This window comes from Dioscorea cayenensis, chromosome 19 (assembly GCF_009730915.1).
Source record: "Dioscorea cayenensis subsp. rotundata cultivar TDr96_F1 chromosome 19, TDr96_F1_v2_PseudoChromosome.rev07_lg8_w22 25.fasta, whole genome shotgun sequence".
NCBI lineage: Eukaryota > Viridiplantae > Streptophyta > Magnoliopsida > Dioscoreales > Dioscoreaceae > Dioscorea > Dioscorea cayenensis.
This window is the reverse complement of record NC_052489.1, coordinates 3,896,617-3,919,451: the sequence shown is the minus strand read 5'-3', so window position 1 is coordinate 3,919,451 and position 22,835 is coordinate 3,896,617. Positions and strand designations below refer to the sequence as shown.

Genomic DNA, 22,835 nt, shown 5'->3' with positions numbered 1-22,835 from the left:
TGGGTTACGTATTGCTATTTATTGGTTAGAGAAAAACTCTTTTATGCAAAGATCTTATATTTGTGGTAAATATTTATTAAGTTAAAAAAAGAAAAAAAAAACTCTTTTATGAAAAGATCTTATATTTGTGGTAAATATTTAATGAATTGGTTTCGGTGATAACCTTCCAAACAAGGGATAAAAAGACATCTTCAATCATTAAAAGGGTATAAAAATATAAGAAAATCTTGATACGTGAGAAACTTAAAACTGCCAATTTTGGCATGTACCATAATTTCTCTCAAATGTTTTACCTTTTCTTTATATTGACCAAACAAATTTATTAGTAGAAATTTTATTGAAATGTTTAAATTTATTAAGAATAATCATATTAATGACTATTGAATCTTAAAAAAAATTAAGATTTCTCATTGGAGGATATTAATTAATTATTTTAAAAAAGAATGGCTTCATAGTGAAATTGTTTTTTCCTTCACGGATAGTTGATCTTAAATTTACATGTAGATATATTCGAATTATGATTGAATGATAATTAAAAAAATAAATAAGTGTGTGGATAAAATATTATAGTATTATATAATATTATAATATTAATTTCCTAAATAAGTAAAGGTAAAATTAAAGTGCACTTCAATGTTTGATTCATTGAAAAAACTATATAAAAGCGAACATATAGCATATTAAAAAATCGAATGATATTAGGTCATGTTTGGTCGACTAATTACTGCATTCAAATTAGTATATAAATTATTGATGCGTTAGGCCAACTATGTAAAGTATACAATTTTAGGAATCAATCGCTTTGAGTAAGTTCTTAGTTTTGATTATTTGTCATGTATATAATTTTTAAATAGTTAATCTAATAAATCGGTTGGTATCATGTCTTAATCAGGCCACTAATACTAATTCTTTGAGTCTAAGCCACTAATCCACCATTAAACTATATGACTAGTTTACATTATCTCTAATGAGATGCTTTATATTACAATATTAATGAAATACAAACGTAGGACTAAAAGTGATACTCTAATTCTCGAACATGCCATTTTTAACAAAGTCGATTGGAATAACTTATTGTTTCTATTGACATTTCTTTTGCTTTCATTTAAACTTTATTTATTAATAATTGCTCGTAATAATAGCATTTGGTTGTACTAATTTATAACTTTTTAACTAATTCATTTATATAGAATGCTTCAATTTCATTAAGTTGTGTCCTTATTAATTTGATTTTTTTAATACGCATATATTTTTATTGTTAGATTTAACTTCTCAACTTAATTAATTAATTTTCATTGGTCATCTCAAGAGTTAAATACAATAAAGAGATTACTTAGAATTATTAATGGTTAAATATTTTATTCAGCTAGTTAGACTTGTTTTCCATGTTAATTTATATATATATATATCCATTATATGATGCATTTATCTTTAACCAATATTGGTTAATTAATTATCAAGGTATCTTATCATGCTCTCTATAATACTCATACTAAAATGAAGCATATATATGTTAATAGTTGAAGCAAATATTATACAAAAGCTACAATATTGAAAACCCTAATTATTCAATGAAGACCAAAACCCTATGACTCAATATATATATCTATACGAGAATTAAAGGACACATGGTAAGTACAAGTGATCAACAAGATATAGCTGCTCTCTTAATTTAACCCTTAACTACATGGAGTGCTAACCCTAATTTAATAATAACAATAAGGTACATATTGAAAATCCTGATTTAATAATAATATTAAGGGACAAATGTACTACATAATAAGTACCTTTGATGGTACCGTTAACAATGACATAAATCTTAATTTTTAAAAACTATATGAGAACATTCAATTTGTATAAGTTTTCATCATCATATTATATATATTAAACATTGACTACTTCAACACCCTAAATACTAAATCTTAGATCCTAATTATTGAAAAAAATGAAAATACAATAAAGCTAAGAAATGATAACAAGGAAATAATAACTAACAGTTTCTTGAGTTTAACCTCCTACTATTTAATCTAATTAATAAGGCATGTACGTATGTATAATATATATACATATATATACAAGGTGTATGTGTGTGTATTGATATATATATATATATTCTCTTATATACTTTGTAATACTTAACTAATTTATAATTTAATACAGCTAATTAAGAGATGCAAATAATTAAGCAAGGAAGATATAGTAGTTACTCTCTTGACTTCAATAGTCTACATTAAAAACCCTAATCTTCACAGGTGTTAATACCTCTGCCAAAGACATGCACGTGAAGGGAAATGTTTGTATGAAAACCTCTCTCTATTCTTTATATATAAATATATATATATATATATATATATAGCACAAATGGCACAAGCACTATGGATCATTATTCTGACAGACAAAGTCCCATCATGTCTCACGGTGTTTGAGTAGTGTCCCAAAACTTAAAAGATAGTTTATAAAGTAATTTCTTTGATACCCAAGCTCAAAGCTCTGCAATCCATTGGACAAGACCTTGAGGAAGGGGACCATTAGAGGCTCACGAGGGACAGGAACCAATGGGATTCACTGGCTCAAAAGATAAGCTAAGTTTTTATATATTTTTAATTTTATAATTTTTAAGTGCCTCAAACTTTGAGCTTGGCCAAGTGTCAATCATCAACCTATCATCCATGCTCAAAGACCAATAACCAACCTTGGAATAAGTTAAAAACAAAATAATATATATTAGTAGCTAGCCATTTCAAATTAATTAATAATTAATCAAGAATGCAAAGCCTTCTTATCTTTTCATTGGCTTTGTCTTTCTTTATTCATTAAACTAAGAAAATGGTGCAAAGGTGGCTAAGGAATCATGCATGTGATTGGAGTAGTGGGTTGTGATGAGCTTTTCTTTCCAAATTTTAACACCTTCACTAGAAAAAGAAAGATTATATATATATATATAAAGAGAGAGAAGTTATGATGTCTTGGATGAAGCCTACACCACATCAGCATACACCAGAAAGGATCATATATGCAAACAAAGGTTGTTAGTGTACTGGTCTTAGTAGTTTAATTAGTGTATTGTTGACAAATATTTATCACAAGGGTATGTAATTAAGCAGGTGGCAGTGCAGGAAGTGAGCTTTGATGAGGTAGCAGCACACTGATATGGTATACATGATGAAGTGGTGGCCTGTTCAAATTCAAATCCAACTATATATATATATATATATTTTGGGCAAGTGAATCAATCAAAGCAATGCCACTTGGAGAAGCATATATTGTTGGCAGGAGCACAATTTAAGAGAAGTTCATGATTCATGAAGATGTAATTTATGGAAGCAAGCCCAAGTAAAAAGAAGCTGATTAAGTATATATGCATAATTGAAATATATTTTGAAAGCCAAATTTGGATGTATGATTGGAGGCTAAATTTGATTGAGGATATCTTAATTTGGAGAACAATTTAATTGGAGATGAAATCAAATTTAATACAACTGGGAATGAGGCCAAATTAGGTGCGGCTTAAATTACTTGAAGACCAAGATTGATTGAAGATTAATTAATTTAGCCAGTTGAAGATGTGACAAAGCTATTTTTGGAAGGTAATGATGATTGATTGAATTTAATTAAAGACAAATGAGGAGAGTACGTACTAATTAAGGAGAAGATTTGAAGAGTATATTTATTAATTATGATTAGAGATGTGGTGAAGATTTGTTGAAGACCAAATTTGGAGTATTGATTGAGATAGTTGAAGATTACATTGAAGCCAAGTTTGTCAAGTTTGGGTGTGCACCAAAACCCTTGATGTGATTCTTACTAAATGGCATAGGAGTCTCCTTGGTTGTTTTTTTTTAGCCTAAATAGGAAAGATTCAACAACGTGCAACTCCGAATCAAAGGGATGAGTGGAGGTACCTTGAGGTTGAATTGTAACCAATTATTTTAACTAAGCCAGAGTCAGCAGGTGGCCGGGCCAAGTCATAATTCAGTTGCAACACCGGATTAGATTGGTGTCAAATTTGGAAGGCTTAAAAAATTGAGACAAAAAAAAAGAAGCTTAATTACAAGAGATGGTTCATGTGAGCCAGACAATATATATAAGTCCAGCTCAAAGATTTAGGATGCAAATTAAAGAGAAGCCTAAGGAGATATATAGGCATGGAAGTATCAGTTTATCTCACGAAGGGGAGCTAAACATCCATAGTAATGATCAATGGGAGGTTGATCAAACAAATTTCCAAAGTGGACATCTTAGATCACAATTGTGTTTTTCTTCTTCTAATTAATGACTTGCCTTGCAGATGTGGTGCCAAATTGCATTATCAAATGTTTGTACCTCTTTTTTTGTTTATTGTGGTGTGTGCATAAAAAATTAGAAAACTAATAACCCATAAACCATAACAAAAATAACTAACAATGATCTTTAGGAAAGAGTCTTTTGTCTCTATATATCTTTCACATAGTCATGTACAATTTTTATGAATAACTATATATATATCCTTTCCTTTCTCACTATTTGTGTGTGTGTGTGTGTGTGTGTGTGTGTGTATACATTAATTTGTATAAAAGCTCCTAGTGACAATTGTATAATTACTTAAGTTTAACATCTCTTTTGCTTTTAGAACTAGTGCATGCATGATCCTCCTTTAGAAGATCTTTTTATGTTAAATGACCGGGTTAAGGAAAGAGTATTTGCACAAATAAAATAATATTGATGACAGCAATTTATAAATTGTTGATAGCCAAAATTTTGAGAATTAAGGGAAGAGTTTAATATCCATTGAATTCATAATGATATTGATGAGAATTAAAAAACTTGGAGATCAAAATGCTTATTAGTCACTTAAGATTGTTTGATATGTATATATATATATATCCCTTGATCCCAATATACAAAAGAGAGTTTAATACTAAAGTGTATAGGTACATATTTGATGTAAATATTAATAGTAAGTGATGAATAGTAAAATATAAATGATGTAAATTGAATAAGAATATAAAGTTTGTAAATATTGATAATATGAAGTAGAAATTTTCTGAATTTCAATAATTAAACTGTAAGAAATGAAGCCATTATTCCTAATAAGAAAAATGAAGATGAACTATATAAGATGAGGCTAGGCCCATTCTTGGCCAAGCTTTCATTTAATTAGTGGGCCATTCTTGGCCAAGTCCTTTTATAAATCAAGATTTTCTTTATATATATATATATATATATATGAATGATTTGATTATTTAAAGTTATAATTTTGTTTGTAACACTATATATAATTTTTTCAAAAATCTAAAAAATCAACCATATATGATTGTTTTTATAAAACTTTAAATAAACTAAATAAAATTATAAATAATACTTTATGTCCATATTAATTTTTTTGTTACTCCGGTCTCTACGCTTAACATATGACTTCTTTTTTAACGATTAAATTTGTGTGTGTTTTAAATGATGAAGAAAAAGTAATGAAGTTGTATACGATTCAAATTCATTGACTAGTGATTTTTAAAGTTAAGAACATTTGAATGTAATTTATAAAGGAAACGTCATAGAATGAAATTCTCAAAGTTAAAAACATTTGAATATAATTTATAAAGGAAACCTCATAGAATGAAATAAGATGAATGAGTTGATGTTGATTGCACCTTGTCCTTTTTATTTCTGCATTTTTGACTTAATATTTCTTTATGATCTCATGTTTCATTTTATTCAAAGTGATAGTGATTGTCATAAACATGTGAAGGAATTCATTTTTTTTCACATTTTACAAACATGTAAAGCATTAAGTTATTAAATCTAAATTAAAATTATGAAAAAATATATATATAACTATGTATATTGTATGAAAAAAAAAAGAAAATATATTATAATTATAAACATCCGTACCAATGAAAATAAGTTCACGATGATCATATACTAAAACTCAAGAATTATTTAAAAATTATAAATCATTATTAATTCGGATTCTTTCTTTTTCTTCCATGTGAGTAATAAGGTCTACACCATTAATTCTAGTTGTAAACCTTTAAATAATTCTAAAGGGTTCAAAGATGTATACTCACAGTAACTTTCATCTTTGTCCAAAGACTATATAAAGCACACTAAGATGAGTCAAGAATATTTTTGGTGTAGGAATCTCATGGGAAAAACATGCAAAAAAATAATAATAATAATAATAAAAAATAATAATAATAAAATAAAATAAAATAAAAAGTTCTTGGAATCAAACTCTTTACCTTGCTCTTGTTTGTGGTCCTCATGAAGTTATCCTTTTCCTCCATACTGTGCATGTTCTAGCTAATCACTCCTATATTTTGTCATATATATATATATATATATATGGGAAAATTATTTTTTAGTCCCTGAAAGTTTTCAAACATCTCTAAAAGTCCTTCTAACATTTGAATTTGACAAACAGTCTCTCCTTTTTTATTTTACTGACGGATTGAGCTGTAACTCCCTCAGTGAACTTCATCCAAAATTCCATTTTTGCCCTACTGTTTGGAGGGAAAGCTGGCGCCCGGTCTTGTCAACTTTTTGGAAAATAGTACGGTTGTCAGTTTGAACTTTACGTGCTTCTTTAACCCAAGCTGCCTTCTTCTTCTTCCATCATCCTTTTTGTTGGGGTTTTTTTTGTTTCCATCTACGCAGGATAGATAGATTTGTCTCTTCCCCGTTGTTCTGGTTTTATTTTGCACTCTTGTACTTTGAATATTTCTTCACCCGGAAGACAATTCATGTGAGCTTCTCCACACTTGTTTTGGTTTTATTTTTTGTGGTCATGCAATTGTTGACCATGCTTTCTTCATGCAGGCAGCCAATAGATACCTTTTGCGCAGTTGTTAGGTATAGGGGGGAGGGTCGAGTCCTCCAGTTCACAGTGTCGACTCCTTGGGAGTCAATTCTAGATGAGATATGTCAAAGATGGGGGCTTGACATTAGCACTGTGAAAGTGAAGTTTGTCACACCCGATGCAAACCGAACTATTTGTCCCATTGATTCTAAAATTGACTTCAAGCGTATGTGCCAAATATATCAAATACTAAATAGCGCTGTTGTTGACCTTATTGTTGATGCAGATGCAAATGCTGTAGACATGCCATCGTGTTCCTCACTCCCGTCGTAAATATCCTTTTTTTGCTTGATGTGTACTCATTTTATTTCATTTTTCTGCATTATGTCCTCATTCATAAATAATATTTCTCGTATAGTGTATAGAGTCATCACTTATTGTATGGACTTTCCGGTTAATTTCTGGAGATATCATTTACCATTATCCATTTCAACTTATATTTGTTCGTTACTACTTAAAACTTTATGTTTTCACTTAATATTAACCGATATCGCTTAAAGGCTGCTTAAAGGGAAGCGCGCGCTTTACATGTGAGAGTCATGGGGTTTGGTCCCCCTCATATCCAACCATTATTATAATTTTTTTATTATTGTTTTTAATTTTTAATTCAACAAAACCCTTCTTTTTTGTGAACATTATATATATATATATATATATATTTCCGCTTACTTTCCCTGTTTACGCTTTATAATTTATATTTTCGCTTAATATTATCAGATATCGCTTAAACTATTTTCTTCATCCGCTTAAGATTATACTATTTCGCTTAAACTTATCCGAGTTTGCTTAAACCTTTACGATCTCGCTTAAAATTCTTTGATTTCGCGTAAAAGTTATTGTTTAAAGTTGTTTGATTGCGCATAAAAGTGCCATGATTTCACTTAGACTTATCCGATTTGTACACTACAGCGAATCATTTTCGGCGAGTATGTCACTCAATAGGGGAACATTTCCACCCCATCAACAACCTTCGGGGGTTCTTGCCATCCGGCCTTCGTCAGAAGATCATGAGATTGTTTCAATGGAAGTTGGTGATCAGTTTCCTGACAGTGAACATTTTAAGGATGCACTTAGAAATTTTGCTATCAAACGCAATTTTAACTTTACATTAATCAAGAATGACAAGCAGAGAGTGACTGTCAAGTGCGCTGCTGAAGGTTGTGAATGGCATGTCCATGCGTCCATGGAAGGTAACCACGAGACGTTTAGGATCAAGACGATGTATCCCACACACACATGTGGTGGCGGTATTGGCACATCCTCACATCCAAAGGCATCAAAAAAGTGGGTAAGTGCACATGTCATACAAAAGCTGAAGGACCGTCCCCTATATAGGGCTATTGACATTCAGCGTGATATATTGGGAGACCACGGTGTCTATTTATCCTATAAACAAGCTTGGCTAGGGAAAGAGGTCGCCAAGGATGTTCTCCATGGGAGTGAGATGGCGAGCTATGATTTATTGATGTGGTACGCAAAGAAGGTATTAGTAACCATGGTAGACTCAATAAGGTACACACCATTTCGCTTAACTTTATTTGTTACCGCTTAAATTTATTTGTTACCGATTGAGTTTCAATTATTTCTCTTAATATTAATTGTTTCCGCTTAATATCAATTGTTTCCGATTAAACTAAATTTTTTCCGATTAATTTTAAATTGTTTCGCTTAAGTTTACTTGTTATCGCTTAATATTAGGATTTTTCGCTTAAATTACATCGTTTACGATTAAATTATCATTTTTCTGCTTAAGTTTCACATATTTCTCTTAATTTTAATTGTTACCGCTTAAGTTATATTTTTTACAATTAAATTATAGTGTTTCCGATTAAGTTTTAATATTTCCGCTTATTATTTCATGACTTGTCTTTCGTACGAAGGTTTAAGCTGATGGGCATGTTGTGTCATCGACTTGAACAATCTCACAGATGGGAGAGACGTCTATGTTCTGTCATACATCGAAAGATTGAGGAACTTGTTGAAGAGTCTCGCAACCTACTGGTCGGCCGTTCTGACGGTGACCATTTTGAAGTGGTTGACCAAAAGAACTACTGCATCAGTTTGAACGCTCGGACATACTCATGTCGTAGGTGGCAGGTGTATGGCATTCCATGCAAACATGCATGTGCGGCAATACTGCAGACAGACACAAATATTCATCGATATATCGATGACTACTTCACAGTGGACTCTTACCGAAAAGTATATGCAGAAGCCATATTTCCAGTACCAGATAATGACAAACCAGATGATATCAACCGCGAACTACTTGTGCGCCCTCCAATCACCAAGAAGCCAGTTGGTCGCCCAAGATGGAAGCGTCTAGAGTCACAACCATCAATCGTTCGCGAATTATGATGCAACCGTTGCCATGATGTTGGTCATAACCGTAGATCCTGTAATGTATCGATAGCTGACTGACTATATGATGTTATTTACATGTAGCTTGCCACAACAAAAGCGGTATGTTTTAATTTTAAGTGAAAACAACAAAGTTTAACTAGTATGAACCAATTTTAAGCAGTATTACCGAAATTTAAGCAGCATGAACGAAATTTAAGCGGTATTAGCTATGTTTAAGCAATATGAACTAATTTTAACTAAGAACGATTCTTTTTAAGTAGACAAGCATATTCGAGCATGACGAACAAGCATATTAATAGTGATATGCAAATAAGTATATGTCCAGAACTCAAAATAGGAAAAAAGGCAAGTTAATGAGAATGTATTGTTAAACATATCCTAACAGTTCTTTCATTTTCCGGAAGTTCGGCGACCACGGGCGATGCCATCCATCAATATGCGTGCCGCAAAACGTAGACACAAGTGTGGAATGTCCGTCTGGGGAAGTTTTAGTTTCTCGCTAGCGAGTATTTGCTCTATGAAGCGCATGACATAGACTGGACAATCTAATGTAAACGGTTTTTGCCTCGGGCAATTCCGTTCGTGTCTAAGAGGGTAAGTTTCAGTTGCGTTATCACCAAATTCAATTGCTAAACATCTATCGAATAGTTCCCGCTGTCAACAAAACATGCATCAGTCAAGCCAAACGGTGACGAAAATAGAAACAATTTAAACGAATGAAAACATTGTTTACCATGTGGATGGCATCTTGATCATATTTCAGACTGACAGACGAGGAATAATGAATATATTCCTTCTTCACTTTATCGAGTACGAGGAGATGGAAGTGACCATGAAGTATAATAGGCATCAAGATGACGTCGACATCTGCAAACCGGCGTACAGCATCCGCCATCATGAGCAATGACTCTTCTCCTGTGTGCTCTGATGAGGACATCAAAAGAGCAAGTGATCGGGTGATTGATGCGCGTACATTGTAAGGGTACGGTTTGCTATTCATCTATTCCATGATTATCAATACATATACGTCCATGACATCATCAGTGACCATTTCCTTCCCTTCCAATAGAGAGTAGACACGCGCCCGAGTGGTGTATGACACATCATTCTTCCAAACATAAGTCCTACCGGATCAAAGCATGCAAAATTGAGCGTAACATTGTAAATTAAGCGGAAATTTTTTAACTTAAGTGGAATCATTTATAGTTAAGTGGAAAATATTGAAACTTAAGTGCAAACATTAAAACTTAAGCGGAAACATAAAAGTTTAACTGAAAAGTTTTAAAGTTAAGAGGAAACATTAACACTTATGCGGAAAAAGGTAAGTTTAATTGGAATAACTAAAACGTAAGCGTAAAGCTTTAAAATTAAGTGTAAACATTAAAACTTAAGTGATGACAGTAAAAGTAAAAAACAGGATGCTTACATGTCCATCGGACAGTTTAGAAAGTGGCTGATTGTTAGTTGTTCGACTTTATTTAATCTCATAAATGCGGCAGGACGTTTGCTCCGTGGCACCCTAAAAGTCTGAGTAACTTGTTCGGTCGGTACCACTGCATGTTCATCAATTGATGCCGTCTCCGGTATTGGTTTTGGGATGACAACTGACGCTTCATCAGTAGTGTCAATTGATGGTTTCGCACCTGTCGACGGAGACGGTTTTGGATTCGGGGAGTCAGTGTGGATGTCCTCCACGTTCGGTACTTCATGATGAGTTGGTGGGTAAGTGTGGATATCCTCCAAGTTTCCTAACTTCTCATCTGAAGAAGGGGGCAGATCATTTCTCAAGGATGTTAGTGATTCGATTATAGAGACCACGTCGACATTTTCGCCGACATCAACTGGTGGTACAACAGGTGGAGATAGCTTCGCCTGTTCGGAGAAGGAAGGAAATGGACAAGATGGCGCCGGTCCGAAGTGGGAAGGGACGGGGGAAGGTGGCGCAGGTCCGGAGGGGGAGGGGATTGGGGAAGATGGTGCGGGTCCGGAGGGCGAAGGGAGTTGGAATGACGGATCTGGTGCGGAGGGGGAAGGGGGTGGGGATAGTGGCTTAGTTGCGGAGGAGTGAGGGAGTGGGGATGATGAGACGGGTCCGGAGGCAAAAACGGGTGGGGATGGCGCGGCAGGTGCAGATGGGGAAGCGGGTGGGGATTGCTTGGCTGGTGCGGAGAGGGAAGGGCGTGGGGATGGTGCTGTGGGTCCGTCAGACGAAGTCGGTGAAGAGGGAGTTGAGTTTGTCTTGACTTTTCCCTTTGGGGCAATTTTTGGAGGTCGTTCTTCTGGTCGGCAATCGGCTTGCGAAATTGCAGACCTTGTAGATCGCCTTGTAACTGGCTTGAGAGGAGCATCATCAGAATCGTTAGATGCGGAAAGAGGCAATGGTTGTCTTCGCCTATTGACAACCTTCTTCACTCGAGTTCTCTTGCTTGCCGCTTGTTTCGGCGGCAAATCCTTGGTGTCGTCAGCTATCGGTGCGACATTGGAAGGGCCACGACCTTCAATTACTTCAACTCTGGGTTGAAGTCCACCAACAGTTTCGGACAACTTCTCAAAACCTTTCAGTAAACGTAACCCAATGTCTTCATCAATTACCCCCCTCGGTGGATTAACAGAAACAGAACCATGTTGACCCCGACGTGGTGGGCTCATTGGTGGTGAGGGATACCGTCCACATTTCCCTGTAGATTTCTCCGCAGATTTTGCGCCAAGACATATTGTGCTAACCACTTGTTCTCCACGGTGGCTTATCCTAACGAAAGCTTCTTCTTCGGCGTTAGCCGGGGCGAGGGCGGAAAACTGTAATGTGGAAATGACATACAGTCAAGGTAAACAATGATACTCAAACGAAAAACTTAAAACAACAATCAAAAATTAATTCTTAAGCGGAACCTTAAAATATTAAGTCTAAACTACATATTTTAACCGTAAACACTAAATTTTTAAGCGAAAAAGTATAACTTAAGTGTAAAACCTAAAAGTTAACGGAAAACATTTTTTTGCAAGTGAAAAAAAGGAAACTTAAGCGAAAACTAAATATTTTAAGTGTAAAATAAAAATTTAAACCAGAAACGAATATTATTAAGCGGACACTAAATAAGTTAAGTGTAAACTAAATACCTCTTTCCCCTCGACTGATGATAGCAATGAACCGATGGATGCTTGCTTCTTGAAACTGTTCACCCCGTAACACAGGATCCGGGGAGTCTTACCAAATCGCACCTTCTTGGCGGTGCGAGTTGTTTATGTAAAAAAATTGTATATCCTGATTCAAATCGAATAAAAATTTTAAAAAAAATTACATACAGTCAAATCATAATCGAATTAGGACAACATGTGGTTCAAATAAATAAATTTCATTATATTTAGATATATTCAAAATAAGTCTAGAAGACATTTTTGAGATAATCTAAAATATTTAAATCACACGATCAGCCGAGAGCACAGATCTCGAGGTGATCTAAAATATCCAAATCATAAGATAGCCGAGAGTACAGATCTCGAGGCGATCTAAAATATCCAAATCATAAGATCAACCGAGAGCACATATCTCGAGGCGATCTAAAATACTTAAATCAAAAGATCAAATGAGAGCACAGATCTCGAGGTGATATAAAATATTTAAATCACAAGATCAACCTAGAACACAGATCTCAAGGCAAAATATAAATTACAAAATTGCCCTTGAGACCATATCTCGAGGTAAAATGCAAATTACAAAATTGCCTTTGAGAATTTATCTAGAGGCATAAATACAAATTACAAGATTGCCCTTGAGAACACATATCTCGAGGCAATCTCAAACTTAGGATAGCCCAAATACACATCCCGAGGCAATCCTAAATTTTATGTGGCCTGAGGACAAATCTCGAGTCAACCTGAGAAAGTGCAAATACCGAGGCGCCCAAACATATATCTCGAGGCAAATCGGATATTATTACTCTAGTTAAAATTTGAAAATTTAATTAAAATTTTAAATTTGATTTTGAAAATTTAATTTAAATTTTAAATCTTATTTTATCCTCTTTCTCTTGACTTGTTCCGCAAAGAGATTATGGGTTAGGATTGTACGGGAGGGGGTTTGGATTGAGGATAAGGATAAAAAAATTTTAAAAGGAGGCGACCGGAAGAAAAAGAGAAAGGAGGGAGAATAAGAAAGAAAAAAAAAAATCAGATAGGGAGAAGAATTTAAAAAAAAAAAAAGGAGAAAGAACCAGAAAAAAAAAGAGAAAAAAAAAGAAAAGAACAAAAAAAAACAAATGAGAAAAAAAAAGAGAGAATTGCCGTCGCTGCCTTGGCCGTCCGCTGCTTACAGTCGTGGCATGCTTGAGTAGCTGAGATAATGCCGCCAAGCAAGTCCCGCTGATGTTTCTCACCGCCGTGGCTGCTTGAGTGGCTGAGATAATGCCACCAAGCATGTCGTCTGCTGCTGCTGTTTCTCACCGCCGTGGCTGCTTGAGTGGCTGAGATAATGCCACCAAGCAGCTTGACACCGTTGATGTTGTTAAAGCAGCTTGTCGCCATCGCTGCTAATGCTCACTATTGTTGTCGTGTTGATGCCGCGTCACCATAATTGCTGCCAACTAAAAAAAAGAAGGAAAAGACAGAGGGAAGAAGCCAAAGCCTTAAAAAAAAAAATTTAAAAAAATAAAAAAAAAGGAAAAAAAAATCAGAAGAGAAGAAGAATAAAAAAATCAGTAGAAAGATAAATAAAAAAAAAGGAAAAAAAAAGAAAGAAAAAAAAAACACATGCACGCACATGCATGCATTTCTTCTCCCTCTTGCTCTCTTTATCATCTTCTCCGCCAAAACCCCGGATCTGCTCGGCGGCGAAGACGATGACACCTTCAACAACCTCATCACCGACATCTACGAGTAGGGCTGGAGCTAGAGCTTCCACTTATCTCCTTTCATCCCCAACCTCTCTCACCGCGACGCCATGCGCCGGCGATCTTATCAACGCGCAGCCAAGGCTCAAAGTTCTCGACGTCGGGTAAGGCATCGGCGGTCCGATGCGTGCCGTCGCGGCTCACTCTCGAGCAAACATTGAGGGAATTACCATCAACGAGTATCAAGTCGCCAGCATGCGCGCTCTCAACCGGAACGCTGGTCTCGACTCGATCTGCGATGCGGTGTGCGACAACTTCCTCTCGATGCCCTTGGCCGACGCATCCTTCGCTGCCGCTTACTCCATCGAAGCCACCTGCTGCGCACCCAAGCTCCAAGACGTCTACTGTGAGATCTACTGTGTTTTGAAGCCTGGCGCGCTGTACATGGATCACCACACCGCTCTTCTGCACCGACAACCGAGAGCATGTGGGATTGAAAGAGAGAAGGGGCCGATCATCATACCCGTGGTAGCGAGATTGAATTGCATATGATTCTCTATCGCAAACCATCCACTTGAGCCTACCGTTGCTAAGGTTGCGCATGGGCTTTATTGCTGTGCTCCTTACATGCAGTCACAGGGTTGAGCATTGTAACTGCGTGGTGGATGATGATATTACTTGCCTGAGAATCCTTGACCAGATGCTTCATAAATGCTCATATCCATTCACAATTTGTACTCGGATTTCGAAGTCTTTATCTTTGCTCAGGGAAAGGAAGGATGGTTTTTGATTTTGTCTGCTGATAGAAGCACTAATGTTGTGATGAAAGAAATAAAACATGGGGCTTATTTGATTAAACCTATATGCATGGAAGAGTTAAGGAATATATGGCAGCATATTGGAATTGATAGTGCTTTAAAATCTCAAAAGAAGAAAAGAGATGCTAGAAATGATGATGATGCTGATGATGATGCTAACGAAGCTGATAATGATAATGCATGGAGAAATATGTATAAAAGATTAGAATGGAAATACTAATATTTTGATGAATGGTTATGGAAAGAAAAGATGAGTGACTGGCTTTCATACATATTCCACATGGTGATTAATTAGTTAAGATAGAATGCCATCATTCATTGGTTCATAATATTCCAAACAGTGATTATATGAACTCAAAGTCATGCATGCATATGTGCATAGGAAAAAATGAGAGGCATACATATTCATGTGCATGTTTAAAATTAAAAAAATAATAATAATAAAAAAGGGGTCCCACACCATAAAAGAGGCACGTATGCCATGCAATCACCAAATGATATTAGAGCATTTATGACATAAAAAAATAAAAATTATAATAAAAAAAAAAAGAAGCATGCACACATGCTTGACAGAATATATATATATATATATATATAACTCAAAAGAACAAATCCGGGTATCATTTGATTTTAAAATAGTAGGGCCCACCATGAAGAAATATATATGGGAAGATTAAAAAAATTATTATTATATGCATGAATAAAAAAATGATGATAATTAAAAAAAAAAAGAGAAATATAATAAAAAATGAGGAGCTTGTCATGCATGCATATGGGTATGTTATTAAAAGAAAAAAAAATTCATTATATACATTCAAGATAAAGTTGAGAAAGCATGCATACGGGCATGATAAAAATAAAATAAAACAAATATTAAAAAAAATGAAGGAAATGGAAAATGAGAAGTGTGCATGCTATATACTCACACGCCCTTTAAAAATAAATAAATAAATAGAACCCACTATGATAAGTGTGGAATAAAATAAATAAATAAAATGAAAATGATATCCCAGCAAACGGATAGCAGAGGAAACATGCACTGTATGAATGGAGAAAACTTATTCTGGGGCAACCAAAAAATAAATAAATAAATAAAATAATAAGTGCCGATCTCGAAGCAGCAACAAGGTTGCTTATCTTGAGGTGGTGACTAAATTTGTCTCAAGGCAGCAATAAAATATATATATACATTAAGGTGGCGGCAAAGTATGCAACACGGTAATAAGGCACATGCAATGGTAACTTATTCATCTAGAGACGACAAAAAAAAAATTATAAAAAATATATAAATTTTAAAGCGGTCGTGAGATATTTATTTCAAGAGAGCAATCAAACATGCAACGCGATGATGACGCACGTGCAACGACAAATTATGATATACATATATATATATATATATATATATATATATATATATATATATATATTCAAAACCAAAGCAACCAAGTCAAGACTTAAAATATAAAAAGAGTCAAGACTTAAAAAACCATATAAATCGACAATTAAACTCAGTGGTCTCAAAACATCAGAAGTCAAAGACCCAAAGAGTTTCAAGAGTCAATATTTGAAGATTCATATAAATCGACAATTGAGTTCAGTGGTCTCAGGATATCAAAAGTCGAAGACCCAAAGAGTTCACAAGTCAATATTTGAAAATTTATATAAGTCGACAATTGAGCTCAGCGGTCTCAGGACATCAAAAGTCGAGAACCCAAAGAGCTTCACAAGTCAATATTCAAGAATCCGTATAAATCGACAATTGAACTCAGTGGTTTCAGGACATTGAAAGTCGATAACCCAAAGAGTTTCACAAGTCAATATTTAAAAATCTACATAAATCGACAATTGAACTCAGTAGTCTCAAGACGTCAAAGGTCAAAGACTCAAAGAGTTTCACAAGTCAATAAGGGAGCTTCATAGGCATAAAAGCCGAAGCTTATGAAAAATCAAAATCAAGTCTATGATTCATCAACATGGAGAAGTCATAACTTGAAATTCAAATCAAATTCAAGATGCAAATCAAGTCCAAAAATGCAAAATGTCCAAGACACAAGTTCGGATACAAGTCAAGATGATTGTCAAGATGATTTCAAATTTTTTTTGTATTTTCAATAAAGTTTATGAATTCATATTTATTGAAATGAATGAAAATTGATTACAACTTGTTCACACTTATTTCTTAATCGGAGGTTCCTGTGACCATGCCCAGGGTAATTAACATTAAAGGCTTGCCCTTAATGGAAGTCATGAACCCACAATCCCTTGAAGTCACCAAAAAATTAAATTCGATTTGTGATCCATGCTTTTTAACCGGTCCAACGCTAATCAAAGGCCGGGTAAAAAAAAAAGGAGCCCACACCAGTTACTTCGTAGAACCAAATATTTAGAGCGACAGCACATCCTCGCAAGTAGCCAGTGTTTGTCTTCTCACCGGAGCATCTTGCTTGAACTCTGACGGCCGTTTGCGGGACGTCATCCATAAGCCACTTATGTGTGGCTTGCGCCCATGCATAGCGCCGCATTGCGGGAAGATAGTCTACATAGTCTACAAGCCAATTGGGAACAGACCAAGATGAGTTCGGGAACAACATGGTCCCCATGATGAATACCAACAATATCTTCACAAAGTTTTCTTCTTCTCCCCTCTTCCGGACTAGTGTGCTAAGAGTTTTTTTTTATAGCTTCCCTATGTCTTTCATAGCTTTTCGATAAATATTTTTCTTCAAAATCTGAATGTGGCTTTCTCTTTTTGAAAACCACTGCGTCCCCATCGCATCTGAGACCAAGAATAATGGATACATCTTCTAGCCTAAACGCCAACAAGCTCTCACCAATTTTAAATTTTTGGGAGCGCTCATCATATCTCTGCAACAGAACATCGAGCAATCCCCTCTCTTGTAGTACAGGTTCAATTTCCATTAACGATGCGAAAGGAGTACTCCGGATGATTTCCAAATGTCTAGAACTCATGTTTTGTCTTAACTCAGCAATCGTTTCCGCTATAGAGACCAAATAACACCTACCGTTCACAAGGTTGGTTGCCATATGTCCAATACATTCACCAAGAAGGATTAACGAACTATCAATAATATTTAAGCGGAAACTAGAAATTATAAGTGAAAACACATTTATATAAATTAAAACAGATTAATTTAAGGGGTAAACAACACATGCAAAAAAAGACAACGGTAAAACTAAAACCAAAAACGTTTATATACATCATCTTCCATTCGAGAAAGAACCTGAACTTTCCAAATTTAAGCCTGGATCATACACAACAAACAAAATTAAAAAATCTTCAATTACAAAACCCTAGAAACCCATAAGAGGGATGTAAACAAATGAACAATCTTCCATTAATACCTTCAGGTTCGCTGATTCAAGAGTATGGAGATGGTGTCAACGAAACAACAATGAAGATCCGGGAAAGCTCTAGCAAACTTCTTCTCAATACCTTCAGTTGAACACAGGGCTTCAATGTGTGTAAGTCTTAGCATCTGAAGGGGCAAGTCTCACAATGTGTTGTCTGCAACTGAGAGAAGGCACGCACAGGAACCAATACTCCCCTCTCGGGATTCGTGGCCGCCTAGCCCGCCACTTCCCAACGTGGAGAGAACACAACATTGATGTAACTGGCGGGGCATTTCGGTCTTTTCTCCTCAAAAATCACGGTGTTAGCAACCGGAAGGACCAAATAATCATACGTACGGAAAAGGAGGGATGAACTGTGAATATTCAAACTAGAAGGGTGTTTCTGTGAATACCTGAACTTTGGAGGGATTTTTTTTTTCATTTCTAGTAAAAAATATGAGTGAGAAAATAAACAGAGAAATAGAGGGAGAGAAAGAGTTGGTTGGACTCGGAAAGATTATTATAATATTAATTTTTTTTTTTAATAGGGATGTTAATGTAACAGTTATTAAGGATGTGCGTAGATTGAAAATCTACGTATGTCCTTATAAGACATGAGCTCATATATATACCTATATATCCAATGGCGAATTTAGAGGGGGCAAGGGTGTGCTCAAGCACCCCTTGCCCATGATATATATATATATATATATATATTTATATATATATTTATAATATTACAATATTAATAATTATAATTTGTATGGAAAGTGATATTATTTATTTATTTTTTTCAAAATTCTACCTACAATATTTATAATAAATTAAATAAAAACAATAAGATTATTATATTAAATAAAATTGATGTTGGGTGACCATAATAAATAATATTGCTAACCATAACATGGATCTTCAAATATTTTGTTTTAAAATTATATATTTAGATATATTTTTATTGAACTTATCAATACATTATTATCAAATTTTTAAGATATTAATGTAAAAATAGTAATAACAAACATAAAAATAAAATAAAATCATAAAAGAATGCTATTGCTATTTCAAAATCTCTAAAAACAATCATTGCAGTTTGTGAATTTTTTTTATTTGCTCAATCTCTTTTGACTTTCGAGTTTATATTTTATCTTTCATTATAGAGACTTATTATGTTTTTTTAAAAAAAAAAAATTATATCTAAATTAATTTGTTTAATTTTTTGTGATTTTTGTTGTTTAAAAATATTTGATATTTGTTAAATATTTGTTTGACTATTTGTTATGAAAATTATTGTAAAAACGTTTATATATTTGTTGTGATTATTTGCTATAAAAAATTGATTACTTATAGATTATTTGTTAAATAATTGTTGCATGAATGAATTTATATTATGAATTTGTGCTAAGACATTTTTTTAATTGTATTATTTGTCAATTTAGTGTTTAACTGTTAGTTGATTTATTTGCTAATTATGTAAATATGATAGGATTTTTACACCTAAACCAAAATTCTTATACAGATGATATTTTATATTTTTGACTTATTTCTCAAGTTTAAATTAATAAAATTATTTAATATTCATAAAATTTTTAAATTTAAACTCATCACCCCCTAAATTTTGTTTCTAGTTCCGCCACTGTATAAATCAATTGTTACATATATATACATATATATACATATCCATATCAATTGTTATATATATATATATATATATACATATCCAGGGACTACTTGTCTTATTACTATATCTAATATCTCAAACAAAATTCATTAAAAAAAATATATATATTTTTTTAATATTAACTTAGCATGTGAGTCTAGTAGTTTGTAAATATCTTTTTTTTATATATAAATAAATAACAAGTAACCATTTTAAAAAAGTCAAAGACGCGCGTAATTATAAAGTTAATATCTCAACGCATATATGTCTCACCTTATAAACTTGAGAGAAATTAACAAACTTTGAAATTTTTGTTTGGTTTATTAAAAATTATAATTTTAGTTTTTTTTTTTTTAATCCTTGAAGAGTGAATACATACATTGCATACATGTATATATACACACACACACAGATAGATACACTTTAAAAGCTTTGAGTTTGATCATTGAAGAGTAGTACTGTTCTGATTCCATTCAAACTCACTTTTGTCTACACTGACATGATTGAAGGTTTTCTAGCATGCATCCTTATTTGCAGACAATCATCCGCCTAATTTGGCTTTAATTACTACTAATTAAACACACCATCATTTAATTAATTAGTACACCTTTTTTATTTCTATAACAAAATTTGGTGGAAGTGGATTAGGTTCAAATCCACAAACAAAAGACTACCACTGATCAACTCAATTATGATGTTTTTAGTTGAAAGACTTGCTTTAATTAACTCTTTTAACTAAAGATAGAATGCTGCTCCTCAACCTCCATATCATTCATTCATTCATACTAAATATAACTTACAAACATACACACGCATATATATAATATAATTAGAACTAGTACATCATCAAGATTAATATATATATATATATATATATATATATATGTATATTATTATCTAGTGCTAAATATGAAGTTCTTAATATCATTTATCATCTCCAGAGTTCTTGCTTGAGAGACATGAGAGTATTGATGAAGAATTTGGAATGCATGGCCAACTCCATTATAAACCTTAAGCTCCACCTTCTTCCCTGCCATTCTCAAAGCCATGCAAAACCCTAAGTTTCTATCCTTCAATATATCAAGCTCTGCAACACAAACAAGCATGGAAGGGATCTTCATCTGAGGATCATCAACCTTTGGAGCTCCTCTGCCAAAAGGATTGCACCACCGGTGATTCCGGTCAGCCCCCGGAGGCAATGAAAGCCTCCAATAAGCGTCCGACGTCGGTAAGCTCAACGCAGACTTCATCGGTTGTTCTAAACTCATCGTCTCTGAGTTTGTTCTCTCTTCTCCACCAAAGAAAGGTTGCATTAATATAACACCTTTGATGATCATGTTGCCATTGTTGTTCCCTAGTTGAGTGACAACATGGTAAGCTATAGCTCCACCGGCGCTATCTCCGGCGAGGTAAACGTTGGAGAGATCACAGTGAGAGATAAACAAAGCATGGTCCTCAGAGCCAGCTTTGGTTCTCAACCACTTGACGGCGGTGAGGCCGTCTTCATAAGCGGCGGGAAGACGGTGCTCCGGCGAAAGCCGGTAATTCACCGACAAGATAATAGACGTAGTTTCAAGTGCTAGACGTGAGAGAAATTCATGGTAACACTTCCATGCAGCTGAGCCAATGCAAAACCCTCCTCCATGGAAGTACACAAGCAAAGGGAGTTGATGATGATGATGAAGATGATGCATGGGAATGTAGAAACGAGACCAAAGAGAAGTGGAAGGGTGTAGGACTATGTCCTTGCTAAGGACATCATGGTTAGAGGACCAAGAAGGTGGGACCTCTGGCATGACAGGGAGCCTCTCAACATGGCCATCTTTGAAGACCTTGATGAGACCTTGTATTTCTTCTATGATGGAAGAGTGGTCTTTAGGGACATGGAGATTAGGGTTGACTTTAGGGAGGTGAGAGTCCATGGGAATGACACCCATTCTTCTTCTTCTCATGTGAAAAGCTTGAGCTTGAGTGGGAGTAACAATGGTGATGAAAATGGAGGGAGGGATAGGTCTTATATATATATATACAAGGGTATAAAAGTCAAGGGGAAGGGATTGACTATAAGGGAAGAGATGCTTATCTTTAGACGAATAAGTGATTGAGATTTTGCCACGTGGCAGCTTGTGGACTAAGGGTCTTGGGGGGCTTAGTCATTTGCCAATAAAAAGATAAGTGGAGTGGGTGGTGGTGGGGTTTGATTTTGGGGTTTCCTTAGGGTTTAGGGCCCAAACCCTAAACCCGGGCCTGTATAGAAAAATTTCATACTTTATTTTAGATTTTTATGTAATATGGTTTAACCAATATGATATAATAGATGACAATCGCATTTTTTATTTTATTTTATTTTTTTCTTTTAACTAAAAAATTCAACACCCGACCGACCGACCCGGACACAGGCCCGGGCCCGAAAATAAGCCCAGTGGAGCCCTTGCGAATATGACTAAGTATACCATATGACTTAATTGTGTGGAATTTAGTGTTTGCATTTGAATTTGATACTAAGACCAACAATAATGTGTACAAGTGTGTTATTATTGGTTGTGATAACTGTGTTTCATGATCCCAACTTTGTAGGACCCCCAGTTCTTAGCCTAAGGGCATTAAGCAATTAGGGTTTGTTTCATTCATATAATTATTTCTATTATTTCTATTATTTTATTTTTAGGTAAAACATCTCTTTTTCTTATGTCGGGAACTAATAAGTCAAATTCTTCATGGCAAAAAAGACTAGGGCCCCCTTTTCTCTACTCTTGTTCAAAAGAAAAAAAAAAAGAACTTTTATAACTAAAGAAATTATTTAAAAACAATGTCCACTGATGTTCATTACTAAATATTTGACATGTGTAAAGTTTATTCAAACTCTTGAGAAACTTGCATTTGACTTTTAATGCAACCTTTTTTAAACAATAGTATTTCAAATAACTCATGATATTATTGGAAAGAATTATATTTATTTATGTACCTTCCGACCAGGAATCAAC

General features: G+C 34.2%; 2 protein-coding genes across 2 annotated transcripts in view; both read right to left on the bottom strand.

The window, feature by feature from the left end:
- LOC120283484 (myosin-2-like) overlaps window positions 1–6,272 on the bottom strand; it is a 30,252-nt gene extending 23,980 nt beyond the window's left edge. Inside the window, exon 1 of the mRNA XM_039290178.1 lies at window positions 6,219–6,272. Within this exon, the coding sequence (XP_039146112.1) occupies window positions 6,219–6,272 (54 nt within the window). The remainder of the gene's footprint in view (window positions 1–6,218) is intronic.
- Window positions 6,273–20,598: 14,326 nt separating this feature from the next.
- On the bottom strand, window positions 20,599–22,793 carry LOC120283713 (probable carboxylesterase 17). The gene has a single exon (XM_039290432.1). The coding sequence runs from the start codon at window positions 21,801–21,803 to the stop codon at window positions 20,745–20,747; it is 1,059 nt and encodes a 352-aa protein (XP_039146366.1). The 5' UTR covers window positions 21,804–22,793; the 3' UTR covers window positions 20,599–20,744.
- Window positions 22,794–22,835: the final 42 nt, after the last annotated feature.

Coding starts and splice junctions, on each gene's coding strand:
- LOC120283713 (XM_039290432.1), bottom strand. CDS start 21,803: ATGAGAAGAAGAAGAATGGGTGTCATTCCCATGGACTCTCACCTCCCT.